Below are 21,422 nucleotides of genomic sequence, written 5' to 3' on the forward strand. Positions count from 1 at the left end.
CTGGGTTCGGTCCCCAGCTCCGAAAAAAAAGAACCAAAAAAAAAAAAAAAAAAAGAACTCTTTAGTCAGGTTGGTGGCATATACCTTTAATTGTAGCTAGCACTTGGGAGGCAGGCAGATCTCTGAGTTCGAGGCTGCAAAGTAAGTTCCAGGGCTGTTAGAGAAACCCTATCTCAAAAAAAAAAAATTTAAGCCAGGCATGGTGGTACACGTCTTTAATCAGAGCAGCCTTAAGACCAAGTCTACAAAGCAAGTTCTAAAACAGGCTACACAGAGAAACCCTGTCTCAAAACAAAAATAGCTCAGGGCTCTGATAATTTTTATTCCATCTGAGCTTTTTTTGCTAGGTTCTACAGTTGTGTAAAATGGTGACTAGCCAGGGAGGTCAGTGCTGCAGTGATACCGTGATGATGAACAAACTCCTCACCCAGCCATGAAATGAGGGCTCAGAGTGTAAACACAACTTACATATCTTGGCTCTCCCACCAAAGCCTTCTCATTAAAAATGCTAACAGTTCTGTTTTCCCTCTTCTGCCTTTGATTACAATCATGGTCGTTAGTCTATACAACAAAGTGAATAATAATTTAAGACTCCCAATATTAGTGAATTGAAACTGCTTGTTTATAATCAGTTTTATAACCAGACAACCAATTCTCACAATATGTTCAAGTTTTGGAGGTTTTAGGGGGGTTTATTTTGGTTGATTGGCTGGGGGTTTTACTGGGGGGGGGGGCATATTTCAAGATGTTCAAGTTCCTAACCAGAGCTATGGAGATGTGCTGCTCTTTCTGTCACTACTCCAACTGCTGTGCACCAGCCCATTTGCATCCTAGGTAATTTTTTTTTTTTTTTTTACATCAAGAACAAAGTGAGTAGGCATGAAAAAGAGTTGGGTCTAGTACCTTGCCAGCTTCACTGCTCTGTCTCAAGCCATTGCTCATCTGTTTTAGAACCCTAGAGAATCCTTGTCTCACCCGTAGCTGTCTATGGGAAGCATGGCTCTGGCAATTTGGAAGCAGGAAGCTATCAAGCCAAATGTAGTTTAATTCAGATAAGTAATTCTAGGTACATTAAACCTGGAAAGATGCCAAATGAAAAAACGGTGCTTGAAAAGGCAGTCTCTTACAAAGTAAGGAATAAAGGGAAAAAAAAAAAAAAAACATGTTCTTGGGATTTCTGACTATTCAGGGTCAGGTATTCCAGACATTAAGAGGATATCTATTTTAAGAGAAGTTTTTACTTAGGCACTTTAGAAATATCCACTCCCCTTAAATGTACGTTATGTATTTTATCTATTAAAGTCCAAGCCATTGTCCTTGGTGAAAATGCTGGCTGTAATGGGGCCAGATCACTGTATACATTTAATAAAAGTATTTATAAAAACACTGTATGATACAGACTTTTCACTTTAACTCCCAACTGGGGAAGTTCTTAACTTCAGCCAATGTTCATTTTTAGACAAAGTTTTATGCCTTAATTTAACTTTTGCCATTTGTATCTTTGTCTTGTAGAGAGCACATGCTCCGTGTCTTTCTAAATGTCCATTTTACATAGAAAAGCTGTATTTCTTAAAAATATGTGACAGATTTTGAGAGTATGACATCTGCAACTTGTGATACTTGCTGTCTTACAGTATAAGACAGACACTATCCCTCTGAACAGTCAGCAGTTTGCCAGCACCCCCACTTTAACGTGAGAAACATTATCCTGGTGACAGATCACCTGAGATTTCTTTCTCCACAACCAGCTTCTGTAATACATAGGGCCTTACAGGTTGGAAACCTGTGGGAACCATAGAACTACAAGAACCATAATAACCAGAGACAGATGTCAATCTTTATTAAGCCCAGAGATACTGAGTTGCTGAAATCAGTTAAGAGAGCTGTCTTGAGACTAGGGTATTTAATATAGCAAAACCAGAGTTAGTGTTCCAATTGAGAGGTGGTACTATGGTCCCCAAGGACGCAGATTTCTGTTCTGAAGAGCAAAGTCAAGATGCTGCTCACCTAAGAGCTGGTCCAGCTTTGAAAGTTGGTCATAAGAAGACAGGAAATCGAATCCCCACTGTCATGTGAGGAGCCAACTTGAGCAGTCTCCAAAGAGGTGCAAATGTACAATGGTAAAGGTTTTTTGGTTTTTTTGTTTTTTTAAACGGTACCAAGAATTGAACCTGGGGCCTCAAGATTGCCAGGCAGGTCCTCTAACACTGAGCCACATCCCCAGCCCCAAAAGTACTCCAGTTCTCCAGGTAGTCTCATCTGTATCCAATGAGGACCCTGGTCTGCTCCTTAGATCATGTTAGCTTCTTGATAGCTTCAATCCATTCTGCTCGCTCAGCCTTGTTGCTGGCCTGGATATAATAGTGTGTGTCATCCTTCGTAATCACTTTGAAGAGGTTTCCTTGGACATTACCTTTAACTCCTACACGGGGGAGGAAAAGTATTAAATATCCATGTCAACTTCCAGCTTGAAGCGAGCTGCTACTAAGACAAGAACACTGGAGTATTTCCACAAGGCCTGCCAGTAGTTATTCTGAAAGTTTGCAGCTTGCTTGCTTGCTTGCTTGCCCCTGTGCTACTCATAGACCTATAGTGTCTCATCAAAGAATCCCCTAAATTTTTGTTTAAAAGAAGCGTGTAATTTGATGTTTACTTTGGGCTGGTTTTGAACCTCAATTTCTATACCCACAAGTCAGAAATGATACTGCCTCCCTACCAGAGCTGCAGGTTGTAAAATCAGTACAGGTAGAAAATGAAAGCATTCTCTAACATGAAAACACTGTGACCCTTCACTGTAATGTAGATGGAAGCTTACAGGTCATCAGCACAGAAACAGAGTAAAGAAAATCAAAAGTAAGGATTATTCTGTTGATTCTTGAAACAGAACATCTACATAACCCTTTACCTTGTTTTTTAAATGGGCTTCAAAAATGACATTATTGTCTCATTGAGAAAAGGCCTGCTCAGGGTTTCCTCCCAGGAGCATCAAAAACATGCAGATGGTGGCCCCAGAGATCTTGAGGCCAGAGCAGAAGTTTTAGCTTACCAGTAGGAACACCATTATCCTCCAGTGCAGACACAAGGGAACCACGAAGAGAAAACCCACCTACTGGCCTGTTATCTTCCTGTGGAGGAAGAGATTAATCAGTAATTTCATGAACATAAAAAAAAAAAAAAGATCCTCTAATAACTGACCTGTAGGCCTTGTTAGGCCCACTTCAAATTATAAAGGAGGCTGAACTTGTGCTTCACTTGCCCAAGTAACTTATACCAGTGAGGCAGTTTGGGCCTCTTCAAGACCAGTAGCAGCAGTGCCATTAAGTTACCAGGCTGATCCAAAATTCTACCAGAAGCATGCACTGGCGTCCTTAACCTTTGTCCATAGGTAATGACAGGTGTTCCTGCACATTTGACATTGCTATGTAAGTCTAGTTATGTGCTTGGTATGAAACAAGACTGGGTTTATGGTATCCGGATGGTTAAAGAGCAACTTTACACACCAGGAGCCTCAGCCCTTGGCCCCTTCTGTTAATAATCAATACTAAATGGTGGCTTCAGCAAATAAAAGCTAAAGCAGTTAAGTAACAATGCAGAGGTGTTGACTTAGATACCAGAGGAGGGAGACAACCCAAAGAAGGGACCCAGCACTGTAGAAATCAAGGGCGGTCTCACGGGGAGACAGAATAGGCCTGGAGAAACACATCCTAGCTACAGGGGTGGATTTAGCCCAGCAGTAGGAAGCATGGGGGCAAATTAATAGCAAAAGGCCCTGGACTCATCAAGGGCACAAAGTAGTTGAGGTTAGACCTAAGATTTAAATGCAAAACCTGGTCTTATACATTGGTTATTTTCCTTGCTTCAAAGGGGACTCGAGTGGCTGGGAATGTAGCTCAGTCGTTAACATGCTTGATTAGCCTACTCAGAAATTTGCATTCAATCCAGGGTGGTGGCACACATCTATAATCCCAGCATTCAATACCATCCTTGGTGACATGACAAATGAGTTTGAGGCTACCCCGGGCTGCATGATATTCTGTCTTTAAAAAAAAATTAAAAAAGGGGTTGGGGATTTGGCTCAGTGGTAGAGTGCTTGCCTAGGAAGCACAAGGTCCTGGGTTCGATCCCCAGCCCCGGAAAAAAAAATTTAAAAAAAAAAAAAAAAGACAAGACAGCAACACTAGAACTGTTAGAGAGGTCAATAGGGGCCCTTCTGGAGACCCAAGGGTTTGTTTCCACAGTCAGCTCTCCTGCTCTCTCTCTTCTCAGGCCTTCATCTTCCTTGTGCTTGAGGTGTGGTGGTTTCAGTAAACTCAGCTCATGGGAAATTGCACTATTAGGAGGTGTGGTCTTGTTGGAATAGGTGTGGCCTTGTAAAAGAAAGAAAAAAGAAAGAAAAGAAAAGTTGTGGCCTTGTTGGAGGAAGTGTGCCACTGTGTAGACAAGCTTTGAAGTCCTATGCCCAGGCTCTGCTCTGTCTATCTCCTAGCTGCCCATGAGATAGTCTGCTCTTGCCTTCCTTTGCATGAAACTGGAGAACTCTCAGCTCTTCCTGCACCATGCCTGGCTGGATGCTGCCATGGTTCCACCTTGATGATAATGGACTGAACCTATGAGCCAGCCTCTGTTCAATATTGTCCTTTATAAGAGTTGATTTGGTCGGGGGCTGGAGAGATGGCTCAGTGGTTAAGAGCACTCAACTGCTCTTCCAGAGGTCATGAGTTCAATTCCCAGCAACCACATGGTGGCTCACAACCATCTGTAAAGAGATCCAGTGCCCTCTTCTGGTGTATCTGAAGACAGCTACAGTGTACTTATATATAATAAATGAATAAATCTTGTTAAAAAAAAAGAGTTGCCTTGGTCATGGTGTCTCTTCACAGCAATGGAGACCCTAACTAAGACAGCAGGGATGAGAGGGTTCCTCCATGAGACTAAGAGAAGAGTCATTTTTCTTCCTTTGATTAGAATTAGATTAACTCAATGTGAGGTGGTATTTATCAGCAACTCAGAGCAGCAACTCCTGACACAAAATGTACTGTGTAAATTAAATACATTAAAATGTCTCCAAAGGTGAAAAGAAGCTGAGGGAGGCAGAACTTGTGGGCCAGTTGGATGAAAAGGTTGAAGAGGCTGGAGTCTCATGAGTAGCCCTCCCCTTGTCCACCAAGCAGGTTTTGGGGAAAGTAAAAGGTGCTTTTCCTCAAAATAATGACGGTCCTCTCGTGGGGAGTGGGCACAGAAGGCCAAACACTGGGCAGGCAACCGTATGACCATAGCATGGCCTGCACAGAACCATGCGGGATGTAGGAGAGGACACACACCAGCTCCCAGTCTACTTGGACTCAGAAGCAGTACAGCCCCAAGGAACTCGGGTCACTCACTTTGGAAGGGTCATAGTAATGCAGGAAAGCTGGGTCCTTCCTCAGAACAAATCGGCGTACCTTCCAGTTCTTCCTCTTGTGCCCCTGTAGGAAGAAAAGGGCTCAAGTCTCACCCATGACGGTTCTACATTTCCTTCCCTTTTCCATGCCTCCATCGATCACACAAAACCCCAACAAGCCAGCCTACACTGATGGGACAATGTTCCAGCGAGAGTTTACAATCCACTCAAGGATTACAGTGACACAATCCCCGTTTAGTGGCACCATAGCAAAAGAACCACATTTAGTGTACAGAGAAATAAGAGTTAGCACTAAAAGAAGGGGTGTGTTACTATCCCCACACTCAGGAATAAAAGAAGGACTAAGGGGCTGAGGCTATAGCTGAGCAGTAGGGGTGTGAGGCAAGCAAACACAAGACCCTGGGTTCAATCCCCACCACTGCTCAACAACAACAAAGAAGGTGAGGGGGCTGGAGAGATGGCTCAACAGTTAAGAGCATTTGCTGCTCTTGAAGGAGACTCAGGTTCAGTTCCAGAAGATCCAATTCCCTCTTCTGGTCTCTGTAGGCACCGCACACACATACGTGCAGACAAAACACCCATGAGCATAATTTTTTTTAAATAATAATATTAATGGGGCTGGAGAGATGGTTCAGCAGTTAAGAGCACTGACTATGCTTCGGTAAGTTCTGGGTTCAATTCCCAGTGACCACATGGTGGCTCACAACCATCTGTAATGGAATCTGATGCCCTCTTCTGGTGTGTCTGAAGACAGCTACAGTGTACTCATGTATAAAGTAAATAAATAAATCTTTAAAACAACAATAATAATAATAATAATGAATAATTTTTTATTTTAAAGGAGGAGGAGGACAGAGCAAGCGTCAACTGGACCAGAAGTTCACAGGCCACAGTGCACCCAAGGCCACTAACGTTTTCAGGATCAAGTGGTCCAACAAGAACCCTGTAGCTACAAGTGTATTTGTGCCCTTTCCATGTATACACGGAGGAAATCAATGAAACATTCTATATCAGAGAAAGGATCGATTATAGTCCACAATACAGTGTATGATAAAACGTAAATAGAAGGTATTAATTAATCTGTGTGTGTGACAGAGAGTGCGAAAGAAACTTCCTCTGAACTCACGCCCAAGAGCACAAAACTTCCTAAGCACTTAGAGCCTCTCTCGGGCCCTGACCCACTCCTGCGGGGTCTCATGTCTTTCCTCTGTCGGTGTTGCTCTCAGTGGTCCAGCAGCAGCAGGACCTTTGTGGTGGTCCACAGCTTCTGTGGTAAATAATAATCTAAGAGCAGAGGGAAACCTATGCTCGTCAAAATCACATCACAAGGGGGTTGGAGAGATGGCTCAGCGGTTAAGAGCACCAAGTTCTTCCAGAGGTCCTGACTTCAATTCCCAGCAACCACATGGTGGCTCACAACCATCTGTAAAGAGATCCGATGCCCTCTTCTGGTGTATCTGAAGACAGCTACAGTGTACTTATATATATAATAAATGAATAAATCTTTTAAAAAAAATCACATCACAAATGTGAAATCAGACAATAATATAGAAGTTGCTTTTTAATGTGTATGGTGGTTTGAATAGGTATGACCTATTCATGTGCTTGAATGTTTGGCCCATAGGAAGTGGCATTATTAGGGAATGTGACCTTGGAGTGGGTGTGGCCACGTAGGAGGAAGTGTCCCTGTTGGGGCGGGCTTTAAGGTCTCCTGTGCTCAAGTGAGGCCTAGTGTGGCATAAAATCCCCTTCTGCTGCCTGCAGATCGGAATACAGAACCCTCAGCTCCTTCTCCGGCACCATGTCTGCCTGCGTGCTGCCATGCTCCCTGCCATGATGATAACAGACTAAACCTCTGAGACGGTTAAGTCAGTTCCAACCAAATGTTTTCATTTTAAGAGCTGCCATGGTCTGGATCTCTGAGTTGGAGGCCAGCCTCATCTACAGAGTGAGTTCCAGGACAGCCAGGACTACACAGAGAAACCCTGTCTCAAAAGCAAAAGCAAATACAAACGAAAGGAGTTGGTGTGGCCATGGTCATGCTGTCTCTTCCCAGAAACCAAACCCAAACAAAGACAATGTAACAATTACTTGTGTGTGTATTTTTTTTTTTTCAAAACAATTCTTGGGTCTGGTATATGTGAACATGCAGGTCTTTGGCTTGCTTCTTGTGGCTGAGAAGGGGAGGTCCTGTTTCTGTAGATCCCATTAATAAAGATTACCCCAGCATCCTCAGCCCCTGCCTCCCTGGGGTCCTTCCTGTCTCCTCCAAGTATAATTCATGCATCTCCTCCTGCTCAAAGGCAGTCATACCTGCTTGGATAGGTAGCCTTGTTTGACCACTATGCCACTTAACTCCATGGTGCTGAGACTGATTTCCTCCTTGGAGCTTACCTTCTTCTTGTAGCTTTCAGCCTAGTGGGAAGGGGAAAGCAAGCACTTGTTACAGAAGAACTCCAGACCCAGGACACCGGGTTTGCAAAGGCGGAAAATTTATCAACACAGAAGTCCCTCGTTCCCTCAGGAGAGCTGTTCTGCATACTCTGGGTCTTCCCTATAGCTCCTACTCTTACCACTTCCTCCTCTCTCCCCTAATGGCCAAAGGAACCCAACCATTAACTTACAAAAGTGTACAGGGCTGTGGAGTCATCCAGAAACTGCTCGGCCAGATCCCCAGAGCGAATAGCATCCATGCTCCGGACCCCTACTGGCCTGAGGAAGTTCTCTTCCATAAGCATGGAGGCCAGGGTCACTGCCTCCAGACGGCTGGCTGCAAAGTTGCTGGAGATGAGCCAGTCCACCAGGGAGGAGCCTGTGTGAGCACAAGGACAAACACCCATCCAAACACGGGCTAGCTTTACCCTGGCCTACTCAAGGGCTTACTGACATTGACTTCCCGAGAGACCTCAGGTTCCACCTAAGAGCGGCCAGATGGTTACATCCAATTTCCAGAGCTGTAGCCACACCCACAGGTGGTCCTCACAGGCCAGCCCATTTCCTAGCAGTCAGCTCCGTCCCCATTATAAGCCACTTGGATGAGCTTGGATGAGCTCCACGCCCCAGGCCTCCCACCCGGGCTTGTGACAGGCAGGCTCACCCAGGAAGGTCTTTTTGTAGGTGCTTCCCTGCTCCATGTTGGGGCTCGGCCGGAGTCCGCTGCTGGTGTCATGCATCTTGTCCACAATTCGACTACAGAGAAGGAAGGCAGAGAAAGGGGCCTGGTCACACGGTCAGTTACAGTTCATGATCTAAAGCAAGGGACAAATGGTATGACGCACACCAAGGAGACAGGCTTTTGTTACACGATCAATACCCAATACTCCGCTCTTCTTGGTCATCTAAATGTTCGAATAGTTCACACTAGGCAACTATTACTGTTGACATAAAACAACTGGGACGGTTTAAAGCATAGAGTCTGCAGTAACCTACGTTGTGGCTGCCTATGATTTGCTACATTTTGTCTGGACTCCTTCAGCTCCCCCTCCGTATTGTCCCTTTTGTGATCCGCCATATCAACTGCTCCTACGGGCTCACCCTGGCATAGCAGGGGTGCAGACCCGTAGACAGTGCACAGACGTGACTTCAGAGGCTGAGGTGGAGTTTGGAGTCCAGGAGTAGATTCACATCCCATCTGTGTGGGTCTAACAGTGAGGCTGTCTGCCTGCGAGGTTATATGGCATTTCCATGATGGAAACACCTTTTTTTTTTAATGTCTTGTAATTTTTTTCTTAAGGATTTACTTATTTTATGTATGTGAGTACACTGTAGCTGTCTTCAGACACACCAGAAGAGGGCATAGGATCCCTTTACAAATAGTTGGGAGCCACCATGTGGTTGCTGGGACTTGAACTCAGGACCTCTGGAAGAGCAGTCAGTGCTCTTAACCACTGAGCCATCTCTCCAGCCCAGGAAACAGCTTTCAGACATGTCTGTGGGACCAAATCATCACCTCCACCACTGACTGGCTTCCCTCTCCCTGGTGTGACAGTCGCTGCTGCCAAAGAAACACCTCTATGTATGTCTTGGGGTGCAAGGCCTTGAGACTTTATTCTCCTGTGCCTCTGAGGGGCACATGCCACAGTGCACGGCATCCAGCCAGCGCTCAGTAACTGTCCCTTTCCCCCCCTTTTAAAATTGATACACAATAATTGCACATACTGTAACTGTCCCTTTCCCCCCCTTTTAAAATTGATACACAATAATTGCACATACTGTGAGGGACTCGATGATTTCTTGGACGGTGGAATGAGGGATCCCACCAAACAGGTGACTGTTACCTGACACTAAGCTGTAAAAGAGACATGACAGTTCCAAGCACTCTGCCTAAAGTGGGTAGAACAGTGAGCGGTTTCTACCTCATTCACTTAGGTAGAAGCACTTGGTCCTGAGAAGCTACACAGAAGAGGAGCTACATAGAGCAAGTCCCAGGCAGTCAACACAGCATAACCAGAACAGAGAAAACAGCTCACTCTGAAGCACAACGGTTGGATAGCCAGAGCCGTGGTGTAGCACCAATAAACAGGCAGGAGAGGCAGCAGGGAGCCCAGGCAGAGTCGGGGACAGGCGGGGCGGGGGGGGGGGGGACTCACTGCAGGCTGATGTTCGGGGATAACTTGAAGGAGTTCTTTAGTATGTGGAGTTGTTGGATCTTTCCCGGCTGCCCTGCGTGGATAGCCCCTGTTATCTCAAAGGCCCAGGCATCTCTCTCCTCTCGAGAACAGGCCTCCAGGAAGTACTCAGTGGAAGTTCGGGTCTTCAGTTTAATGAGGAGCTGTGAGAAGAGACAACCAGACAGACCAATATTCGGGGAATGCTGACAGCAAGAATGACAGGGCCAGCGAGGACCCAGGAGGATGTGTCCGGGGATGCCTAGTGTCCAGCCCCTGCTCACACTCAGCAAGAGGGGCTGGACACATTGATTTGGGTACATCCAAGACAACGGGCTCATGGCCTCCTAAAGCAACCTTTCCCTTCTACACACATTAATGCAGAGTACATCCCAGCATTACAGCTCTGACTCCTCCTTCCAGAACCACAGCCTCATTTCCGATCACAGTTTAAATATCTCCACGTCTTTCACTCATTCTTCATGTGACATAGCTTCAGCTCCTTCCCAAAAGGTTTGTCCTCTGCTCCATGCTCTGCATCCTCAGAGGATGGATTCCCCACCCAAAATGGAAGATTCTGCCCCAGGACTAGGTTGAGACAGAGGTCCTGCATTGCCAACAACCTAGGAGTGCAAGGGCTGTGAGCCGCTACTGACACTGCGGACTCACGCTTGGTGGAATCGGTAGACAGACTTTGTACGAGGGGCCGCTTTTGTATCCTCTAACTGGACACCTGGGGGCTCTTAAACCAACTGTGGAAGAAGTAGACCAGGCCCACTGCCAGGAGTCTCTCTCAGACATGTCAAGCCTAACTGTGGTCACCAGCGCATTCACAACCAACTTGTTTTGCTTTCAAAGTTAATAGCCTTCATTTAAATTGATACAAAAATGAGGAATAAGGCATGACTGACTCAGTGACCCAAGGGATATTATGAAGACATTTCACTAAGTTAGCATTCGCTTGCCGGTGTCATGGAAGGTTGGTTTGAACTTGTTTCTGTAGAGACTAGAAAGGCCAAGCGAATTTCAAACACCTCAATAGCGCACACACACACACACACACACGCGTGCATGCACGCACAAGCACATGCACAGTCATGCACGCGCACACACACTCATGCATGCATACGCACACATACACACACATGCACGCACGCACAAGCACACGCACACTCATGCACGCATACACGTGCACACACTTTATGACTTGTTCCTAAAGAAACTGTTGGTTGTGCTCAATCCTTTTCAATCCAGAACAACCAAATACTTCAAAATAATCATACAAGTCACAATTTCACGTAAAATTAACATGAAGAATGTAAGAATGTCCCCCATAGGCTTATAACAGGAAGTGTACAACTCCAGGAATTTAGCCTGTTTCCCATTTAAAATTTAAAACTAAAGTTTTCTCATTTCCACAGTACCCATGTTCCCCATGCACTCTAATAAGTATTAAGGGGCAACAGGTCTAAAACGCAGCCTATGAGTTCAGGCTTCGTTCAGTGATACCCAGAGTACCACTGAAGAAACCAGGATTTCCTCTTCGAAAGCATCTGACACATCTGTCCATCTTTTTCCTTGTTCTCGATTAACTCAACAAACACAAGCTATCTAAATGTGCTCAGATGCTGTATTCAGTCTTTTGGAAGGTGAAGTCCTTTACTTGTTTTTTTTTTTTTTTTAAGATTTATTTATTTATTTTATGTATCTGAGTACACTGTCACTGTCTTCAGACACACCAGAAGAGGGCGTCAGATCTCATTACAGATGGTTGTGAGCCACCATGTAGTTGCTGGGAATTGAACTCAGGACCTCTACAAGAGAAGTCAGTGCTCTTAACTGTTGAGCCATCTCTAGCCCTTGTTTGGATTTTTGAGGTAAGGCCTGTGTAGGTCTGGCCGTCCTAGAACTTGCTTTGTAAACCACACTGGCCTTGATCTGCCTGCCTCTGCCTCCGGAGCACTAGAATTAAAAGTATGCACCACCATGCCTGCTGTGCACGCAGGTTCTAGGGGAAGAGGATGCAAAGTCATCTCAGCACACACCACCCTTCAACGTTCTACTGACGCCTCACAGATCTTCATAAGTGGTGTGGCAGGTTGAATGAGAATGTCCCCCATAGGCTTACACAATCGAATATTCATTCAGTCACCAGGGAGTGGCACTTTTTGAAAGAAAAAGGAGATGTGGTCTTAAAGGAAGTGTGCCACTGGGGGTGGGCTTTGAGGTTTCAGAAGCCCGTGCTATCGTCTCTTTCTTCCTGCTGATGCAGATCCAGATATAGAACCTTCAGCTCGTTCTCCAGCACTATGTCTACCTGCACACTGCCATGCTCCCTACTGAGACGGTAATGGACTAAACTTCTGAAACTGTAATGTTGTCTAGGCTGCCCTTAAATTCCTGAGCTCCTCCTGCCTCAGCCTCCTGAGTGGTAGCATTACAGGTGTGAGGTACTATGCCCGACATCTAAAAGGACTTTCAGCAATCCATTTTCTCACTCAAAACCTTCTGTAGCTCCCCATTAGCTCCATCTGGTCCCAGATGATCTCCCATCACGACTTCAGTGAGCACTCCCTTCTAGCTACATTGGGAGTCCTCACTCCCAGAATCCCTGTTCCTGGGGCTGTACTTGAAGCAGACAACCCGTTGTGATGCCTTGCTCTGCAGCTCATATTCACACCATCATTTGGGGTCTCTCTCTCTCTCTCTCTCTCTCTCTCTCTCTCTCGTGTGTGTGTGTGTGTGTGTGTGTGTGTGTGTGTGTGTGTGTGTGTGTGTGTGTGTGTGGTGTGTACCACATACTTACAGGTGCTTATATATTTGTAGGGTATCAGATCCCCTGGACCTGGAGCTACAGCAGTTTGAGCTGCCTGATATGAGTGCTGGGAACCAAACTACCACAAGCAGGAAATGCTTTTAATAGCTAAGCTACCTGTTGGCCCCATTGATTTTGTTAAGGGTACACTAGCAGCCCTGGCTAGCCTGGAACTCATTCTATGGACAAGGCTGGTCGTGAACTCACAAGAGCCTGCCTCTCTGTCCTGCAACTGCTGGGATTAAGGGTGTGTGCCACCACACCACACCTGGACCCTGACATATCTTTTTTGATGATAGGGTGAAAGCTGGCCCTCACTTCTGAAACATATGCCCTTCAAGGGTTGTAAGCCATCACACTGACTCCCAAGACAGCACCGTTTCTCACTCTTTATGCCCCCCCCTCCAACTCCTGGTCATAAATCTTGAAGGAAACAGGAACATATAAAGAAAATCTCACCTGTACTTTGCTGCTAAGAGACAGCCATTGTTAACATCCACAGTCTCCTGAGTTTGTTTTGATTTGGCATCTGCCCCCTAGAACACCGGGTATTTTAACAGACCACTTTCTCAATCCCCATCACAACATGTGAAACATCTTCATATAATTATCTTATCACATTTTACAAATGACAGACAAGAGCTGGAAGAGGTTTAACTACTTGCCCTGGTTCACAGGACAGCCAAGATTTGAACCCAGATCATTCAGTGATAACGAAAGGGTGAGGTGGCTGGAACGGGGGACCAAGCATCTGGATGCTCACTCACTCACATACCGGCCGGTTTTCATACTCCAGGCAGGGACAGGTGATGGTGCAGCCATCGAGGACGATCCTCCCCTTGGGCGGGGTCACTCGCCGGCCGCCCTCCAGCTTGTAATACAGGAGTGTGTTCTGCCGGAGGATGAACCATCGTGCCTTCCAGTTGTGGACAATGTGGCCCTATGGATGGACAGACAGGAAATCCCAGCGGTGAGATGATGCAGGGGAGGATACGGCATAGAGAGAGGAAGCCCATGACTAAAGTAAGTGTGGGCTGAGAGTCAATGCACAGTGACGGAGGGAGCAGTAATTGTGTCAGGCTGTTCTGTGCTCGTCTCTTCTCGAGGCAAGAAGCCTTTGACCTTGGCCTTACTTCCTACTGGCTTTTATTCTGTCTATAAATACCCCCCACCCCAGTGATAGGGATCAAATCCAGGCCTCTAGTGTGAGGCAAGCGTTTTACCTCTGAGATATACATCCCAGGACCAAGCCATAAAGCTTGAGAGAAACTGCAAAATACAAAGAATAATCACTCAGCTGTAATTCTATTATACCAGGCAGACGTTAACATGTGGATTTTCCTTCGTGTCTTTTCCCTTTACCATGTCTATCTGTATGTCTGTATACATGTATACATGTATGTATTTAGACAGGGCGTATGTGTATGTATGCATTATGTATATATTAGATATGTATGTATCCAGCATGCATGAATGTGTATTTAGACAGGGTCTTACTATGAAACCCAGGCTAACCTGGAACTCGTGATTCTCCTGCCCTGAGGGAGGTACTATACACCTTTAATTCCTGAAGCAGAAACAGACAGATCTCTGTGAGTTCAAAACTAGTTATATCTACATAGAGGGTTCCAGGCTAGCCAGGTTCCTGTCTCCAAAACTAAATAAATAAGTAAATAACATTTTAAAAGAAAATCTTTGCATGTGAGTGTGTATGTAGCCAGAGACTGAAGCCAAGGCACCATGTATGCAAGGTGAGTACTCTGAACTTATATCCCAGGCCCCTAATATATAATTCTAAAAATATATCCTAAACAATTTTATGTGGGTGTGTGGTGGTAGAAATCGAACCAGGGCCTCAAAAATGCTTGGCAAGCAACTCCACCATTGAATTGAAAGCATTCAAACATTTCTTTTAAACACAGCAGGGTCTTACCCAGGCTGGATTTGAACCTATGACCCTCTGGCCTCAGACTTCTGAGTTCTAGATTTATAGACATAGATTTATAACACCCAGAAAAGAACATGCTGTTTTTATAGTTGTAAAATAAATCTTTTTTTTTTTTAAAAAAAGATTTATTTATTTTATGTATATGAGTGCTCTGTCTGTATATACGCCAGAAGAGGGCTTTAGATCCTGGGATGGATGGTTGTGAGCCACCACGTGGTTGCTGGGAATTAAACATGATGAGTTATTTAGTCAGACGAGGAAGGCAGGCGAGAGTAGGGTGGGGATGTAGCCTGGTGACAGAGCCCTTGCCTAGTCTTTGTGTGGTCTTAGGTTTGATTCCCCAGTACTGACACCACAACAGTATTTCCTTTTTAGGAGCATCTGCATGGCTCTTCGTGACTTGGCCAGAGTACCATGGGGCAGGGATGGGGAAGTAATGGCTTCCTGGTAGGCAAAGGTTTCCCACTCTGTCACGGTTTGATCTTCATACCTTGAAGGACTCTAAGCAGAAGCAGAACAAGCTTAGGGTCTCAGGTTGGAAAGGCCACTCTGGAGTCGGGGATGTAACCTAGATGTAGAGTGTTCACCTAACATGCATGATTTGTGTGTTAGATTGTCCTAGATTTGTCCCCAGCACCACATATACATACTGAGCCCGGTAGCACACGCCTGCTCAGGGGATGGAGGAAACCTGATCAGAAGTTAAGAACTGTGTCATTATCCTTAGTTACATTGTAAAAAAGCCAGCCTGGATTAAAATTAATCAATCGGTCGGTCACTCTGGTCAGGCTTAGTGGCCCTCTAATCTGTAATCATACCTGGGACAAGAGGATCACAAATTTGAAGCTATGCAGGGAGACCCCACCTCAACAAAACAATCATTCTGACCACAGTGTGTTGGAACAAGTGAGTGAAACAGTGAGACTGCAGTGGGGACCTCACCAGGAGGCCTGCGGGATACTCTCGTACCACACTCCATAGAGAAGCCACAGTTCACACGGGCAGAGTTAGTCTAGGTCCAGACAAACCCAGCTCCTACTCTACCTAGACACGAGTCCCCGTGCACGGAGAACCCTCCCATGTCAGGCCTCTTATCTGTAAGCCACGGATTGGGGCAGAGGCCAGCTCCTTTATGGGGCAGGAGGGGCCCCATGAGATGAGCTCGCACCCCATGGCTATACTAAAGAAGCATAAAACATTAGCCGGATACACTCTCATCGGAGGATACTCCACTCCTGCTTTAATGATGAGGAAACAGACAGCCAGGGTTTCCTCCAGGATATCCCAGCACTCAGAGACAGGGCAGGTAGACCTCCGTGAGTTCGGGGGCAGCCTGGTCTGTACAGTGAGACCTTGTTTCAAAATAAAGAAGTAAGTAAATAATTAAGACAAAGAAGCAGACCGTTGGTTATACCCTACAACCCCCAAAAGGAGAGCTGGTACTTATTAAGGGGTGGATTGTGTCTCCCAGAAGAAACATTGACATCCTAACTGCTGATACCCATGAATACGATCTTATTTGGAAATAAAGTCCTGTAGATGCTATCAAATTAGGATGAGGTCACATCACACTAAGGAAGGAGCTAATTCCATGTGAAATGTGACTGGTATCCTTACAGAAGCCAGGGGAGCAAGTGAAGGGTCCGCCTGGCAGGCAGGGAGCATAGCCCTACCAGTACCTTGAGTTTTGGACCTCCGGCCTCTAGAACTCCTGGAGTCTTTTTTTCTTTTTGGCATGTGTTTTTTTTTTTTCCACATGTACCTTATGTGATGGTTAACCTGCCTCTTCACCTTGGCTGGATTTGGAATCACCTAGGAGAGTACACATGGGTGTATCTGAAGGTTTTTTTTTTTTTAAGATTTATTATTATTTTTATTTACATGAGTAGAGTGAAGCTGTCCTCACACACACCAGAAGAGGGCATCAGATCCCATTACAGATGGTTGTGAGTCACCATGTGGTTGCTGGGATTTGAACTCGGGACCTCTGGAAGAGCAGTCTTAACTGCTGAGCCATCTCTCCAGCCCCCTGAAGGAGGCTAAACAGAGAAGGAGAGACCCACTCTGAACATGGGCAGCACTGGCCCATGAACTGGGATCCAAGACTGAACAGAAAGGGAAAAGATGCTCAGGCATAGCCGTGCTCCCTGTTTCCTGGTCTACCCGGATGTGAGGAATCCCCAGCTGCAAGCCCATGACCTCTGCCATGCCTTTCCCACCACGATGGACTCCTAAACCAGGAGCCAAGAAAACCTCTTTTTCCCTTAATTTGTTTTCTCTTGGTATTTGATCAACCCAACCAGGAAAGCAACTGCCACACTTCGTGTCTTTTCTCTCTTAAGATCTAACGCCATGAGTATTTTTAACATCTGTCTAACCATTATTTAATTGATCATTTGTTTATCTCAGGAGATATGTAGGTAGCTTCCGGGGTGTTTGGTGGATTGGTTGTGTTATCTGTTTATTTGAGACAGAGTCTCTATGTAGCTGAAGCACCAACTCAGGACCCTCCTCCCTCAGTCTCCCAAGTGAGGCACCAACTCAGGATCCTCCTCCCTCAGTCTCCCAAGTGAGGTCTGAGCCACTATACCAGTCGTCTGAATTTCTCATACATACTTTGTTGCACTGGATGCACTCAGTTGGTAGAGGGCTTGCTGAGCTGGACTGACTCCCCAGCACTGAGTACACTGGACGTGATGGTACATGCCTGTAAACCAGGACTTGGGAGGTGGAGGCTGACGGATCAAGGAGTTCAAGGTCATCCGTAAATACACGAAGCGTTTGAGGCTAGTGTTTTTACAAATGAGACTCTGTCTCAAAAAAACAAAACAACAACAAACAATACAACTTTCACTGTCTTTCCTTGAGATGGAGTCCTGGAGTCTACAGTGGACATCTCCAGGCCAGCATTCAAGCAAGATCCAAGCCTGGCAGCAACACCTGCTTTAACTCCCTTCACTGCAGAGTTGTATTACATACACACACGCGCGCGCGCACACACACACACACACACACACACACACACACACACACACTCGCACACACGTGAGCACCCCTGCACCTCTCCCTGAAAGCCAGGCCTGGCAAGTGCCCTATGTTTTGTGTCAAGTTTGGTTTTCTTGTCTGGGCAGGATTAGGAGCCAAATCCATCATGCCCCTGCCTGCCTGCCTCCAGCTAAACCTTCCAGGAGATGGCTGTTCTACTCTCCGGCTTCCAGCTCAGGTCTTCGCCATCCTGGGGCTGGAACTCTCCTAAACCACGCAGTGCCATCGCGACCCTGTAACTTCCTCGGTGGCACAGGCTTTAAGAGGAAAGTGGATTTAGGTGGCAGTGGGAGCAGGTGTTGATCCCAGCAGGGGTCCTGAGCCAGCTCCTTCCCTGGGCAGGAACAAATGTGACTTCCACTTGCCTCAGATCAGGCTGGAAAGAGCCTGATTGTCCTTTCAATCTCTCACCCTGTGTGTCGATTCCTGTCACCCTGGATTCTAACCAGGGCCTCCTAGAAGAGAAGAGCAACCCTTCTCAGTGTGTCAGGGTCCCGATGAACCTCAATCCTCCTCTGTCTCCACATAGTAGTGGTGGCAGAGGAGAGTCGTGTAGGAACCCAAGGAATAGGCAGAGGCCCACAAAGCCCTATCTGAAGGGTTTGACCTGGAGGTAACCCCTCTCCTCCTCCACGGGCCTCTACCTCGGCCTAGCAATCACCAAGCAACCCCACATGACACCAGCACTTTACAGACTGCAGAATGGTGGGAGTCAGACGCTCCCCACAGGCTGTCACTGCGAGTTGGATGAACCAAATTATCGTTTATATGACAAAGACACAAAGTGAGCATGGAATTCTGGACAGATGGACACCACCAGTCCACTGATCCATTGGCTTCCCATCCTCCATGCTTAGAGCTTTGGAGAAACTCGTGCCTTGCCTCTCCCTCGCCTCCCATATCACAAACTGTGCAAAACAACACAGACATCTTGTAAACAGAAGCTGAAAGGGGCATGAGCCTTCAGGGCTAATGTGACCCAGTGAGCCAACGAGGAGGACAATTCTTACCCTTCATCACCAAGCTTCCTAAGACTGTCGGCCCAGAACAACAGCCAAAAGGCATATATATTATATGTAATATATGCACATATTTTATACTAATATAAATGGCCAGTGTTGACATCAATGTTAAAATAATTGTTTTAGGAGTTAGAGATTGAACCCGAGATTTTCTGCGTGCACTGAATGAACCATACAAGTTTCTCTTCTAGATTCTTTTGTTCATTTTCTACCTTGATCCTAGGCATCCTGGGAGTCCCACATTCCCCGGTTGGATTCTTGCTTCTTCAACAAAGGGGCTGGGGAGGACTGAGGATGGAGTTCATATCCTACCTAACACTCACGCACTCTAGACAAGCTGTGTCCCCTTGCTCCCCATCTCTAACACAGAGCCATATCAGTCCTGGTGCCCATCATTAACCCTGAAGGACTGATGGAAGGATGAAATAAGAAAGCTAATGGTCACACACACACACACACACACACACACACACACACACACACGAGGTCAGGCTGTATATTACACGGCATATCCATGGTGCCTTATATCTCAATACTGTACTGTTATGTTTAATCGACACCTGACTGTGCATGAAGTACACACAGTGGGATGTCAATCATGGGCACGGTCTGCAATGATCGCATCAGGGTAACTGGCACCTCCATCACCTCAAACATTTATTAATGTTTCCTGGTGTTGGAAACATTCGAACTCCCCTTAGCTACTTGAGAATATATCTGCCACAGTTAACTCTCTACCACAGAAGGTCATTCCTTCTTTCCAACTGTACCTTTTAACCATGCTCTCTCCACCCTGCACCCACACCACTTATGGTACTTTAATAAGGCGTGTGGTGTGCGGGGGGTGTGTGTGTGTGTGTGTGTGTGTGTGTGTGTGTGTGTGTTGCTGTGAACTGAACCCAGGGCCTTGAATATACTAACCATGAGTCCTGTCCCTGGCTTCGTCCTCAACTCCAGTAAATTGTTTTAAGAGATCCACCCGAGAGCCAGCCCTGAACCAAAGTAATCAAGCAGGATCAGCCTTTGCAAGCCGGGCCCGCTGGCCAGTGGGAACACTTCGCCAGCTGCTCTGCGCATCCAGCACTTGCCTGCCCCGCTGTCCCCACGGCCACGCGGGCGCGAGGCCAGAGCACACTCACCCTCTTCACAAGGAAACCCTCCTTAAGCACGCCGTCCTCCATGTCGCCAGTCCAGGTGAGCTGTCCCCGCGCTCCGCTGTCGGTGCCGCCCGCGCCCAGGAAGCCGCTCCCGCCCGGAGACGCCCCCTGGCGCGCATCCAGTTCCAGAGACTCCCGCCCTGCGGGCAGGAAGTCTGGCCCAGTCCGGACTTTTGCGCCGACCTTCCCACGCCAGGTGCCCGGTGTGCCAGCCCTACCCGGCACGGTCCGCAGTGATCGCCCAAGAACAGGACCCTGGACGGGTGTCTATAGTTGTGAGCCATTCCTGAGCGCGGAGGAAACAGAGGCAGAGGAGTGTGTAGGGTACGAGAATCACAAATCCAAGGTAACCGGCACAGTCTACAGAGCCCTGTGAACAGAACACATTCTCACCTCAATGTGTGTATCATACCATCTTCATCTCAAAAGCAAACGACGGGGAAAAAATGAGAATGAAAGATTTTAGCAATTCGGGTGAGTTTAAAGAGAGTGTGAAATAATCCAGTTGTCCACATGAGTCATAATGTAATGCAATATTTTAAAGTAAAAATTAATGCCTGCGATGTAGAAAACATCTCAATAGAATCAACACAACGTCCTCCTACGCTATGCTGGCGCCTGAAAACGTCAGTAGTGCTGATCTGCATAGAATCCCTGATACTCCTTCTTTGCCCTGCAGAAGGAAGGGCCCCTATGCTGGGCTCTGCCCCACTGATGCCTCTGGTTCTGTAACAAACATACCTCTTCACCTTTAAAGCAAGAGACCTGGCAGGGGCCAGGTAAAAGCTTCCTAAATTTTTAATCCAAAGACAACAGAGCTTCCATTCTCTTCCCAATAGTAGCGCTAGGTTTTATTTGCAATACCCCAACTCCACGAGGCAAATACTATTATATTTCCCAGGAAACTGAAACTTGAAACTTGAAGTCACTCAGAGCCACACCGCCCCAGGGCACTGCAAGCGCACCTGCTTTTGAACTGGAGCAGGGTTCAAACCCAGGGTAGAAAAAGGGGGGAAAGCCTGATCCTACACCTCTGTCAACTCCTTTTGGGAGGCATAGGCAGAGCCTTTTCTTGGGAAAACAGGTTCCTAAGTGAGTTCACTGAAAGGAGGAAAGTTGGTCCTTTCTTCCGGTGGTGTCCCTCCCAACCCCACCCCAGCAGCTAAGGCTCTTCCTCTGAGGGAAACCCCTGTCCCAGACCACCCTGTCTGATTCACTGGACCTTCAGTGTGACTCACCTTCTCTGTTTTCCCCCGGTCTGTCGTGACTGCACCACCAACCTACCAGGGAACCACGATGACATAAGCCCAGCTCCACCACAGGAAGAAGATGCAGGGAGGTAGAAGAAAACAGACGAAAGGATAGCTTGGGTCTGGTGAGGAGGCAGGGTGAGGGAGGAACCAGACTCAAGCAGACACCTTTTTGTT

The 21,422-nt window shown here is 46.6% G+C and overlaps 1 protein-coding gene across 2 annotated transcripts; it reads right to left on the minus strand.

Moving 5' to 3' along the window:
- Positions 1-1,821: 1,821 nt before the first annotated feature.
- On the minus strand, positions 1,822-20,123 carry Plek2 (pleckstrin 2). 2 transcript variants are annotated; one of them, NM_001114180.1, is made up of 9 exons: positions 19,978-20,037; positions 13,599-13,763; positions 9,991-10,172; positions 8,499-8,590; positions 8,026-8,213; positions 7,715-7,816; positions 5,382-5,465; positions 3,047-3,125; positions 1,822-2,422 (listed from the first exon to the last, which is right to left on the minus strand). In NM_001114180.1, exons 1-9 carry the CDS (start codon positions 20,017-20,019, stop codon positions 2,295-2,297), a joined length of 1,062 nt encoding a protein of 353 aa, NP_001107652.1. In that variant the 5' UTR covers positions 20,020-20,037; the 3' UTR covers positions 1,822-2,294. The 2 variants fall into 2 exon arrangements, with proteins under 2 accessions (NP_001107652.1, XP_063117999.1); XM_063261929.1 differs by lacking the exon at positions 1,822-2,422 and having other exon boundaries at positions 3,052-4,367; positions 19,978-20,123.
- Between the last annotated feature and the right edge of the window lie 1,299 nt (positions 20,124-21,422).

This window comes from Rattus norvegicus, chromosome 6 (assembly GCF_036323735.1).
Source record: "Rattus norvegicus strain BN/NHsdMcwi chromosome 6, GRCr8, whole genome shotgun sequence".
Taxonomy (NCBI): domain Eukaryota; kingdom Metazoa; phylum Chordata; class Mammalia; order Rodentia; family Muridae; genus Rattus; species Rattus norvegicus.

What these genes read in the sequence shown, in the direction of transcription:
- Plek2 (NM_001114180.1), bottom strand. Translation starts at nt 20,019, where the DNA reads ATGGAGGACGGCGTGCTTAAGGAGGGTTTCCTTGTGAAGAGG. An exon ending in AGGGTTTCCTTGTGAAGAGG is followed by an intron (nt 13,764 to 19,977) that starts GTGAGTGTGCTC and finishes GTCCATCCATAG; the next exon opens with GGCCACATTGTCCACAACTG. An exon ending in CTACAAAAAGACCTTCCTGG is followed by an intron (nt 8,214 to 8,498) that starts GTGAGCCTGCCT and finishes GTGCTCACACAG; the next exon opens with GCTCCTCCCTGGTGGACTGG.